This window comes from Osmerus mordax, chromosome 2 (assembly GCF_038355195.1).
Source record: "Osmerus mordax isolate fOsmMor3 chromosome 2, fOsmMor3.pri, whole genome shotgun sequence".
In the NCBI taxonomy this organism is placed as follows: Eukaryota; Metazoa; Chordata; class Actinopteri; order Osmeriformes; family Osmeridae; genus Osmerus; species Osmerus mordax.
This window is the reverse complement of record NC_090051.1, coordinates 5,980,274-5,992,629: the sequence shown is the minus strand read 5'-3', so window position 1 is coordinate 5,992,629 and position 12,356 is coordinate 5,980,274. Positions and strand designations below refer to the sequence as shown.

Sequence of the window (12,356 nt, the reverse complement as noted above, 5' to 3'; positions counted from 1 at the left end):
TTTGTTTGGGGAATCCGGGCCTATACCCAAAGATGTTGTCATAATCTGCTTTGACCAAGCATAAATGTAACCACGTTTTGAGATCCTCTGACGTGTTTGAAACAAGGTATACTACAAATGGATACAAGGAAAATACTGCTTTAATTAGGCGTGATCTGCATAACTACAGTAACGACAATTGCAGTAGCCTTTTGGTCATTTGCTAATTGCTCCCATTGGGTTTAGGAAACAATTCCTTAGTGGTGGTGGCGGCGTTTCTCTGTTGTCGTCGGGTGAGTAAAACCACAATCTCAACACTGTGGAGTTCTTGGCTGCCCATGCGAGGTGCGTGTGTGAACAAAAGCGAGCGCCCTACAGAGCCTGGAGAGATTGGGTTTCGACGTGCTGCACAGCTCCCGGAGGAGACGTCACAGCTTGATTGAAGCTGCGCTGCGTCCAGGTCTCCCGAGACCTTACGCTGAAACGGGAGAGCCTTTTTTTCCCTCTCCGCCTCACAAAGCTTTTTGTTCCGCTGAGGTTGGAGCACACGGATCACTTCCTTGCAGAGAGACGTGTCATGGCCCCCCGCCAGCAGATGAGTCTCGCACAGAGAGGAAACCACTGAGACTCTTCGACTGTTCTCAGTTCACAAGAGCTGTATCCATTATTGAATAAAGTTGGTTCATTTTATTTAGTCTTGCAAATAAGATTGCGCATGGTGCTTCAGACTGATGGGAGAGGGGCTATTTTCAGCCAGGAATCACAGTAGCATACAGGCCCATGTATGTCAATCATGTTACTTCAGATTATAATTTGATCAGAGTGAGAATGACATCGCCACCTCGTTCTCTCTTGTCTTTGCAGGCCCAGTCTTGATCAAGCAGCCCCATTTGTTTTACTGGTCTACCGCCCTAGGCAGCTGACAAAATCTTACTGACACTGCTTCGCACATCACCTGAGCGGTTTGTGGTTGTAGCGGAGGGGTGGGGTGCGGTCTCCTGTATCAGACAAGTCCAGATATATTCCCTCAAAACAATTAAGATGATACAAAGAATGGAATGTTAGACAGTCGTATGCTCCTTCAACCTGTCACTCAGCGCTGGACACGAGTGGGTTCTTTGAAATTTGAGAGGCCCAAGACGATGCGTTAGTTACCAGGGTTATAATATGAACCATCCAGTGCCAATGCAATACCCTGCAGTATTGCTCCTATGCTTTTTTTCAGGGGGGGTGGTAGACCTATATTCAAACCGTTTATTTTCAATGAAAGTCATGTGACTGGCCCCGCAAGGCAGTTATAGAGACCTGGCAGCAACAGGTAGCCTAGCAAGAGAAGCAAACCTTATTCCATGCATTTGTGATGAGCAACGTCAGTATGTTGCCAGTCAAAACTAAACTAGTTAGCGTTACGCAGCTTGCACAGTTTATTCAAAGAAGTAAATGTTATTCCCAGCACCACACAGAGCTCCTCACGAGGACCGAATTGGTGAATTCACGCACATTTAGTCACTGCCAATGGATATAGTGCAGTCATTGACAGGCAATCAGGTGTAAATACCAAGGACAACCTTGCGCGAACATTAGTCGCAAATTAACTGAACTTTTGAGGCAACGAGCAATAAACACATTTCCTGTGTGTGTGAAAAAAGCTTTATCTCGTCTTTTAGGGGGGGCAGGAGGTCGTTTTGGGGGGGCGGGCCACCCCTCCAATACAATGGTAGGGGAAACGCTGCCCTCTATTTACCAAGGCAGAGTCAAATACCCTGCCACCAGTCTATATTCTGTCATGGAGTTGATATGGCCTATTTGAAATGGTATTTGATGTTTGTTGCATGGGGGACTCTTACACACATCTCAATCTCTACAACCAGCTAATGGTACATAAAGGGCCATTTAGTCCTGCTTTGGCACGCGATGAACAGGCCCAGTTCAGCAGCCGTCGCCAGGCTCTAGAGACAGCACAGACCACATAACATCGCTGTTGTTGGCCTCCTGCTGTCTGTGGGATTGTTTCACATACACAGACTTGCATACGGCTGTGTGGTGGGCAGGCAAGGCGCAAGGCCCTGTTTCACTGATTGCAAATAATGTGACAGCTGCAAACCACTGTCCATTCGTTACTTTTTCTCGTCGTCAGGTCATGGCTTTCTCCACCAACAGCCACCCCTTCTCCACTGGGGCTTTCTCCTTCTGACAATGGATACAGTGTCCACAATGTAGACATTTAGCCTAGGCCTACACGTTAGTCACAGTTTCAGCTCATCACTTTTAATAGGGAAGTTCAGTTTAATATTGCCAAATGACTGTCTAGATACTCATTCAATTGAAGTGGCTTTATACCATGAGTCTCAAACTCAAATTGACTTGCTGCTATTGCTGGTATTGTCATCTCATAGGAGGGCCACTTCAATATGCTACAACAAAGTTCTAATATCGGCTTTATACTTTTGGCATGCGCATGTGATTGGTTGACAACCATGATATACTCATATCCAGGGTAAAACCTTTTCACAGTTTGATTAGAGATATTACTGCACATCCACATTGATTATACGTAATAAAAACATTAACATAGATCGTAGAAGTGGAATGTAGATCAAATTCCCAACTGAAAATAATGTCTCCACTTCATGTTGTTGTGCTGCTAGTTAGCTAGCCTGCATTTCCTCCACAAAGAAAACCCTTTGAAACAAACTGATTCAAACAACAGTTGGTATACTGTGCCAGTGCAGTCACTCAACACTGGACAGTGGCAGTGTCTGGGCTGGGATTGCGATATGAAAGTCACAAGAGGCTTTAAGCATGGTAAATAAGCTTTTTTATATATTTTTTATCTGGCTAGCATAACCGGTTTGCTGGAAATTTGTTTTGTTGAATTGCCAATTGAAATGTTGTCCAGCATGTAATACAAGTTCATTCATGGCTAGGTACCTAGCTAGAATTTAACTTTCTTAGCAGAGAGGAACGTCCGGGAATGTGTTTTGTATTTATTTTAAGAATTTACTTTTTATTTCAATTGTGTATAAAGGGCTAGTTTGATTTGGTTTGAAACTAGAAAACATATTTAGAGTTGCGGATGGATTATAAAACTTTTATATTGTATATATCATATGTTGGACGGTGGGAGGGAAAGGGGCCTGGAAATGGCCCATGGGCCGTCAGTTTGAGACCCTTGTTTTCTACAATGATCGCAGTTTAAGAGGTGTTTTTACATTCATAAAATGTCAGTTAGGCTCTCGAGTTGAATATTGCAGGAAAAGTGTAATCTTTTTTATAAAATGTATTAATAGTGTTGTTATCACTAAGGAAACCTGCATTTACATTTTTACAAATTAGCAAAAGTAGTGTAGTGCCTGTTGATGGCACCATTTGGCAGCCAATGCTAAGGTAGCAGTGCCCTTTAGCGGCTCCTGAGAACCATGGCGCCATTGCTTAACGGGTCGATCTACTGACGGCATTCAATTTAATTCCTTTATTTTGTCAAATGTTCCTAAATATCAAAGCTACATAGCTATCTATAGTTGGATAACTACTGCCTCGTTTGTATAATTGAAGCATCACATTCCTGGTTCCAATTATTAAACATACAGCACGTTTGTCTTTCTGTATCAAAGTAGATTAGGTTTGAAAAGATTTGCAAGTGCAAAACTGTATCTAAGCGAGAAATAAAGATTTGTATCTTCGAAACCCAAATTTGAAAAGCACAGAATAGATCTGCATGCGTGTGCCTTTCAATTCTAGAGATCACACTTTTGGCCTCATTGTTAGATTTGGGTCAAAAAGATTTTAAAGCAAGGCCACGCCCATAGCTCTCCCAAGTTACACCCACCAGTGTGCTGATTGGACCAGATCTTGTCTTGCATGTGTGTTACGCGTGGCTTCACGCCATGCTCATTTGCATAAAGTTGACTTGAGCTTAACCATCATACTAGAAAGTATGAGGCGGAATTGGCCGCTAGGTGATCCACGCATGGGGCTTCACTGTGTCAGTGGATCGCAGCATTTAAGGTGCCACTGGAGCAAAGCAAATTGCTACAGTTCACCAGAGCAATCACCCATTTTATGCCCTGGAGGCATGTCTATCACATCTACTCAGTTTGGTAGTCTAAAGAAAGGAAGATGTCACAGTTGTAGTCCATACCTGTTTCAAGGCCAGATTTGCAGACTTCAGTCAGACGAGGTTTAGGTATATGTACAAACACATTGTTGCGTAGTGTGTGCATTAATCCTTGTACATCCCCACCCCCATCGCTGCAGAGATTATCCTGCGTCACACAGCTTTTTTGTTGTTGCCGCGGCTCGAATTTCTGCGCTCCAGAGTGAGCTGGCAGAGGGCCAGACAAAGGGCGTCCGGCTCTAGCTTGTGGAACCCTGAGCCTGGTTATCACCGTCTTCTCTTACTGGTATGCACAAGGTGGAACTGCAGTGAGAGTAGTTAATATTTTTGTTCTGTTTAGTGTTGTAACCTAGACTATAGGCTACATATTATTTTACCATGACCAGTCATATCCTTCTCTCACTTTCACTAGATCTCGTGCTTTTCATCCCTTGTCACACACTTTCTCTAACTTACACAGACACACTCTCTCACACACATACACACACAAACAGCATTCCAGATGGAACGGAGCAAAAATCTGAAATGGGCTATGGAGGTTATGATCAGAGGCCGCTGTTTGTTCCCTTGGATCTGACGGGTCAGGAGTTCAAATTGTGATAGTAGGTTAGGAAGGAAGCAGAGTCCATCTGGGAGGGGACGCGTTTTCGTCTCCTTCTTTTTGAATTCTCTCTCTCTCTCTCTCTCTCTCTCTCTCTCTCTCTCTCTCTCTCTCTCTCTCTCTCTCTCTCTCACTCTCACTCTCACTCTCACTCTCACTCTCACTCTCACTCTCACTCTCACTCTCACTCTCACTCTCACTCTCACTCTCACTCTCACTCTCACTCTCACTCTCACTCTCACTCTCACTCTCACTCAATTACTGGACTTCAGGTTACGAGGCTTCCTAAAAACATCCGGTGGTTTTGAGTTTTATGGTGCGAAGCGGGCTCTGCTTCAGTGCACTGTTTTAAAAAACCTGACTGGCTACTTCTCTGGACACCCCGCCCGCCTGCGTGGCCTGTGTGATGGATTGGATGGCCGTCAGGAGTTGTTTGTTGCACAAACTATTCTTAGCAGCGGAGATGGGCGTCAACATGCTCTGCCTTTTCCTCCCGTTGCGCTAGCATACTAACCCCCCTCCCACACACACACACTGGCGCCTTTTGTTTTTATTGAGTGTGGCCTTGGATTGTGCGCCATGTCGACATTTTCAGGCTTTTACACAACGTTAAAATGTTCCAAAAAGAAGCACTTACAGACACGGTGTTCAGTTCTATTGCATACGTATGATGTTCAGGCAGGCCAAGCCCCTGGGAACTAGGGAGTCTGCGTGAGAGTGATTAATAGGCTTGAGGTTGCGCTAATAAAAGTGACATGCCAGTGGCTGCAGCGTGAGGCCGTCTGACTTAACAAAGTGATGTAATATATCCCCCTTTGCAAAGCCTTGACTGACTCACTAATATCCGAATTTACCACCTCTACTCCCCAATGCCCTCCACCAATCTCCTTCCCCAGTGTGAATGTCCGCGTTAGCGTTTCTACACGGGTTAAGTATGGGTGTCAAGAGGATGGAGAAGTGTAGGAGAATATGACTGCAGCGTCTCCCCTCCCGTGTGGGTGGGTGGGAGTGGGACCCGGGGAAGGGGGAGAGCCTGAGAGGGGGGCCTATGTAGGCCTACCACGTTGTAGTTTTAGCACAAAGTTTAGGGCTGCTTGGATGTAACTAAATGATAGAATTAAGGTGTGAAACAATATGAAATTAAGGAAGCTATTCTGTGATACACTGTTGTTCATTTTCACTTGCTTCATGCAGTGGCCAATTGAGACCTGTGAATATTCCCGGTTTGAGTTTGAAAGCTGTGTTAGTCAGGGTTCCACCCACTCCTCAACCTACATTGCTTACCCGGTCAGTGGCCAATGGCTCACCCATGACTTACTGAGTATTTGAGATGGACCAGCTGTTTTTGTGAGGATGAGTGTGGAAGGAGGGCAATAATAAATGTCTGGCAGAGTAGTTGCCTCCTTTCCTGTCTCTCTCTTTCTCTCTCCCTCTCTCTCTCTCTCTCTCTCTCTCTGTACTGTGTGCCTTGCTGTGGTGCTCTCCCTCTTTTCATTTGTCTTATTTTTGCTCTCTTCATTCTCCCCAGGCTGAAGAGCGGTGGAGGCTGTGTCGTGTGCAGATGAAGGCCTGCTGGTGTTTTTAAAGTCCCACTCCTCTAAGGCTCTCATTAACCCAAGTATGGAACACAACTAGCATCAAGCTAACACCCCATTATGCTATTTCTGATTTTGTGTATGGGTCTGTATAGGCGTGTGAGTATTGCACAGATGAATCACTCGTAAACCCTGAGTTGCTTCTGGGTCATGAAATGCTAAATAGGGATGTATTTGAAAGGATATTAAATGAGATGGGATTGATTTAAATTTGCTTTTACGGAGCTTGAAGAAAGGAAAAAAAACTTATCAGGTGTCTTAGAGGTTTAGTGTTACCCACCACCTCAACAACCATCCACCCTGGGGATCTCCCAAGTCCTCATACACTATTCAAACAGTGGTTGTAACTTCAGAATTTTTTATTTTATTTTTAAAGATCAGTTTTACACGTTTTTCCCCCTCAAAATGAAATATTTCTCCTCAGGGTACCTGTTCGTGATGTTGATGCCGAGACTGAGAGGAACCTGTATTTGAGAGGAACGACATCACTCAGAGCATGGTACGTCCTCCTTCTCCCAGGGTCTGCTCTCTGAAAATGTCTCTGGTCTGTTAATTGATTATAAGTCAGCAGTGGCATGTAGTGCAGGTGGTCTGTATTCTTGGAGGGATTCACAATGGGAGTGATGCTGATAATCCTTCATACAAAATGGTTGTCAGTTGATGCATTGAAGGTTTATTACGGGCTGTTCAGATATTATTCTTCTGGTATAATGGTGTTCAAGTGTTTTTTTCATGATGGTATTTAGCATGTGATGATTCAGGAGTTCAAGAGTGTTTATAATCATACTTGTCTTTCTAATTGGGAGATTGAAGGAATCTCAAACTGAGAATACATTAATAGAAGGTGTCGTGTGAAGATGTTTTTGTGAGGAGGAGGATGACGGGTAAGAGTGGGGATAATGAAGTTGCACTAATGAGAATAAATCACTCGTATATGCAACCAAAGGCGACAATTTCTCTTTAGTTACATTTAGTCATTTAGCAGACGCTCTTATCCAGAGCGACTTACAGTAAGTACAGGGACATTCCCCCGAGGCAAGTAGGGTGAAGTGCCTTGCCCAAGGACACAACGTCAGTTGGCATGACCGGGAATCGAACTGGCAACCTTCGGATTACTAGCCCGATTCCCTCACCGCTCAGCCAACTGACTCCACAGTTAGCCAAAGGATAGTAAATTGTCTAATTTCACTTGCCCGTCATTGAGTTAGAGGCAAAGAATAAGTTTAATTCAATGATGCACTGTCAAAAAGCAGTCAATTCCAGTCTGAGCAGAAAACGTTTGATAATTGTTTGAGTCCTGTTCCTTCGTTTTGTTCTATTAATCATCTCTGCCAACTTCGAAAGTGTCTTCCGTGCCCGTAAGAGAATAAAATCAGATGTCCGCAGCAGTCTCACATCCTCGCGCCTTTCAGACCTGATCCTTATTTCAACAGAAGGCCCAGAGCTTCAGGTCTATGAACCAGCACTAGAGAGGTGGCTGAAGTCAGGTGGCAAGAGAAAGCCATTTGATAATAAATGGCAGATTAAACCTATATGCAGCCATTGTTAAAGGGTTTTCTCCGCTTGCAGCCCTGTGTACATGTTAGTTTTGTCCTCCTGTCTGCAGGTATTCATGGTTGATGACATTTGCAATGAGGCTTCTATGACTATAGAAAAGACTAAGTCTTTATTCATCCGCTCTGTAGGTGGACGCCAGACTGACGCCCCTGGCCGCCATGGGGCTGGACCGCAGTGCTCTTATGCGTGATGGGCTCCGCCTCCACGGCGGCGTGGTGTACCCAGGGATCCGGGCTGTGTCGGCAGAGAAAAGCCGCGACAACCCCGCTGTCCTCCCGTTAGGCTACGGGCGTGACGGCTTCACGGATCTCTACAAGCCCGACCTCGGCCTTGACAACCGCAAGGCTTCCAATGGGTATCTGGGCCTGTATAAGAGCCCTCCTCCAGGCCTCCACAAGCCCCTCCTGCTGCCTGGGTCTGAGGGCCTGGGGTTGGACCGGAGAGTGGGGGGTGAGAAGTCGACAGAGCTGGGGCTGGGGGGTGCTGCCACTGGGGCTAGCTTCATCCATCTGCCCTGGCTCAGCCCCTACCCAGAGGCAGGGATGTATCCCTACATGGACTCCTCCAAGTACGCTGCCCTCAATATGTACAAGGCCTCCCTGCTATCCCAGCCAAGCTCTTACTTTCCCCAGCACCTGGCCTACCAGTCCCTATGTGCGGCCCAAGGAGGCAACATCAACCCCAACGTAGCCACCTCCGCTGCCGAGAGACTGTACTTCATGCCCCCGTACCCCCCGTCACCCCTCTCTTCCTCGCTAGTGGCTCCTCCCGTGAGGATCCCCGCTGTGTCTGTGGCCCCCAGCTCTTTGGTGCATTGCCAGGAAAAAGGGCTCGGTGTGGGACCTCGCATCCACCACGAGAGCTCACCGTATGGTCAGCAGCTCCTTCAAGTTCCTCCTCCCCCCAAACACCACCAGACTCCCACAGACAGGGAGAGGGACCGAGAGAAAGATAGGGACATAGAGATGGAGAGGGACAGAGAGAGGGAGAGGGAGAGACCCACCAGTAGGAGTGGTAAACCCTGCAGACCTCCCTCCAGTAAACCCCCCCCAACCACCAGCGGCTGTAATAGCAGTAGTATCAGTGGTCTCCCCATAGACTCCTCCCCCCGGGCCTCCTCACGCCTCCCCCAGCCTCCTCCCCCTCTAATTGACACCTCAGACTTACAAAGGCTGGGTCCCAGAACAGGGCAACTAACCTCTTCCTCGTCCACCACAAAGTCCATGCCTCATGCCTTCTACATGAGCAGTGTGGCTCCAGAGAACCCCTCTCCTGCCCGCCCCAGTTCCCACAAACCAAGGCCGAGAGATGGGGGCCTGGAGCTCCGGGTTGGGGTCTGTGAGAAGAGACCTAGTCATTCCCCCTCCAAACCCTCCACAGAGTGGCCGGTCCATCCAACTCCGTCTACCAAAGACCCCCCCGAGAAGCCTCTGGACTTGTCTGGCAGAATGTTGGAGTATGGCCTGACCCCCAATGGCTACCCTGCAAAGCTCGATGCTCTAGCCATGGCTAGGGGGGGGACAGGGGGGCGATACAGCCTGCCTCCCAGCCGGGAGCATCAAAAGGAAACCCACTTCAACCCCACTGTCAGCAGCACTTCCTCCAAGGCCTCTGAGAGACCAGAGATGATCAGCACTTTACACTCCTCATGGGTGGTGCCCACCCCAACCCCCAGCTCCACCCACGCACACCACCTAGCTTTGCCCCAGTCCCCCAGACCGAGCCCAGACCAGACGCAGCCCCTACCCCAGACCTCCTCATCCTCCTCTGTTATCAAACATAAGGCCCTGGAGAAAGTCCTGCCCCAGCCTCAATGTTCTCCTAATTCCAGGTTAGGAGAGTCCATCAACCCCTCTCTGGCAACCTCTATCCCCTTGTCCCCCAAGCCTAATGGTGATTGGCTGAAACATAGCCCAGGCCAATCAGAGAGCTCTTCGGTGTTCACCAATCACAGAGAGATCCAGGAGAAGATTTCGAAAGCAGCAAAGAGACCCGAGCCGCCGACTCAAGACGTATCGTCCTTTAAACGCCAATGTATGGAGAATGGACACACCCCTAGCCACCTGTACTTGCCACAGGGTGAGGCCTATCTGCCCCCCAGCCTAGCATACGCCAACAGGTACCTGCCCTACCCCGTCCCAGACGGCATGTCCCTTCACCCCCTACCCCATACAATGCCGGGTAAGGGCCCAGTTTACCCCCACCCTGTACTGCTGGGGGGCAACAGCCTGTATCCTGCCCACCTAGCAGCCCCCAAACATTCCCTACCTTACCATCACAGTCTACCACCGGCAGCTAGCCATGCAGCTGGGGAGTACCTCACCTACAACTCCCAGGAAATGGTCCACCCTCTGATGCACCCTCTCCCGAACAGCAATCCCCAAGAACGGACAGGAGATGGGAGCCTGTCCAAGCCTGAGAGGGAGGCAAGCGAGCAGGGTGGAAATCAGACCAAGCAACCCTCCTACACGGAAAGAATAGTGTGTATTGACCTGGTTCACTCTGACACAGATGGAGAATGTTACCCGTCCTCCAACAAACACACACCACCTCTGCCACCACCCATCCAACACAGCAGGGGCAGCAAAAAGGAATGTTGTCACGATAACCAAAACGGGAGGGAGGCAGATCGTGAATCAAAACACCAGCGTCATCAGCATGATAATCGCCATCTCAGCATCAGCCAAAAACCCAACCCCCCAGACAGGCATCAAGAGACCACCTCATGTGGGAGACCCAGGGCACCTCAGGACACAGGCTGCCCTGGCATGGCCTCTACCCCACCTAAAGGCAGCCCTGTTAGGATGAGCAGGCCAGGAGAGAACCCTGAGGACCGTGGCCCAAGCCCAGACCCTGCAGACACGGTGGAGCAGGACCAGAGCACCCTGCGCTGTGCCAGGACCTCTGGAGAGAGGACTTCCAGAGAGGAGAGGGAGGAGAGGGACAGACGAGAGCCACCCCATGCCAGTCTGCGCAACCCAGACCTGGGAAGGGAGGTTCATGTGGAGAGGGACCGAGAGAGTGAGAGAGAGAGTGAGCGAGAAGACAGCATGGCTGACCTGGAAGAGTCCCATGGAGAGGGGGATGAGGAGGAGGGCGGTCACGAATCGTGTAAAACTTCGCGGAGGTCCAGCCTGGCCAAACGGATTGCTAATTCTTCGGGCTACGTTGGCGACCGCATCAAATGTGTGACCACCGAGCTGTACGCTGACTCCAGCAAGTTGAGCCGTGAACAGCGTGCCCTACAGGTGAGATAACAAAACTAGGCCTGTGGTATAGAAGGGGGAGATGGGATGACAACTGTGAAACAATTTATCTGAGAGTTTGTGTTGAAAGCAACCCAGTGCTGTTATTTATTCAGGAAATGGTCCGAAAATGTTTTCTAACTCCAAATAATGGAGAACTTAACAGTTGTTTAACTCTTCAGATACTTTTCTTCGATGGCCTCAACCATACACACACACTAGCTGTATTTCAAAGGCCAAGACTCATGCATATGGGCTCACTGTAGCATCTGAGGGCTTGTTAAATGGCAACTGAAACTGTTTGGTTAGAGGGTTAGTTCAAAGGTTAACCCAGCCTACCGTCTCAGTCTCAGTTGTGATTAGGCTGCAGTTTAAAGGTTGTTTCCGTGCGTGCGTGTGAGTAGCTAGGGCTAAACCGTGTGCGTGTGTGTGTGTGTGTGTGGGGGGGGGGGCCACATCCACTAAAACACAGAGAGCACGACTAAGCTTGTAGCTTCGCGGTACACCCTGCCCCAGGCTATGCTCAACAGCATGGTTCTAAACCAGCCCCCACCCCTGCTCCAACTCCCTCAGTCCCCTACCCTCCTAAGCACATGCTGGCCTGACACTGGTGCCCTCCACAGTCACAACTCCCCCCCTGTCCCTTACAGTGCCTGGCTGTGCACATGCCTAAATACTGAACACAATTCCAAACAGTGCTGTACACTGATAGGCTTAGTCCACTTCTACACACATGCATCCACACACACATACACACTCACAAACACACTTCCTCTTAGCCATATCGGATATTTATTTCAGGTCACTATCTCAGCTGCTAAATAGTCAGCATTGGTCAAATGTGCATGTTTGGGAATGAGACTCAAGTGTGTTAACAGGTTGCATATATGTCTTCTGATATGTTTTAAAAGCTACCCTGAAAAATTGGTGTGTGTTTGTCATGCCTGGCATGCTCCTGTACGGAGCTGGGACACAAAGCTATCAAGTGCTCTGTTTCTGCATAAAGTTGAATTTGAGCCTTTGAGTCCCAAGTTTTCAATTAATGGCTAAAGTTCAATGATTAGCCAATTCACTTTTGTCAACACAATTGACATGACACAATTAACAGAAAAGACTCAAATTCAGAACTACAGAGTTTGGTAACTTTGTTGTCTTAATTTAACCTGTTCCTCTGTTTTTATGTTGACCATGTGTGTTTTGCTTAGTGGGATTGTGGCCAGCTGATTTAGAATGTAAAAAAGACAGTGAAACGTACATACATG

General features: G+C 48.0%; 1 protein-coding gene across 5 annotated transcripts in view; it reads left to right on the top strand.

The window, feature by feature from the left end:
• bcor (BCL6 corepressor) overlaps positions 1–12,356 on the top strand; it is a 29,333-nt gene that overhangs the window by 2,489 nt on the left and 14,488 nt on the right. For 4 of the 5 annotated variants that reach the window (XM_067257960.1, XM_067257950.1, XM_067257968.1 and 1 more), the window contains exons 2-4: positions 6,226–6,315; positions 6,717–6,791; positions 7,978–11,097. In XM_067257960.1, coding sequence (XP_067114061.1) covers positions 6,789–6,791; positions 7,978–11,097 — 3,123 coding nt within the window. In that variant the 5' untranslated portion in view covers positions 6,226–6,315; positions 6,717–6,788. Of the gene's footprint in view, positions 1–4,301; positions 4,383–6,225; positions 6,316–6,716; positions 6,792–7,977; positions 11,098–12,356 lie in introns of those variants that run through there. The other variant, XM_067257941.1, reaches the window with a different exon arrangement.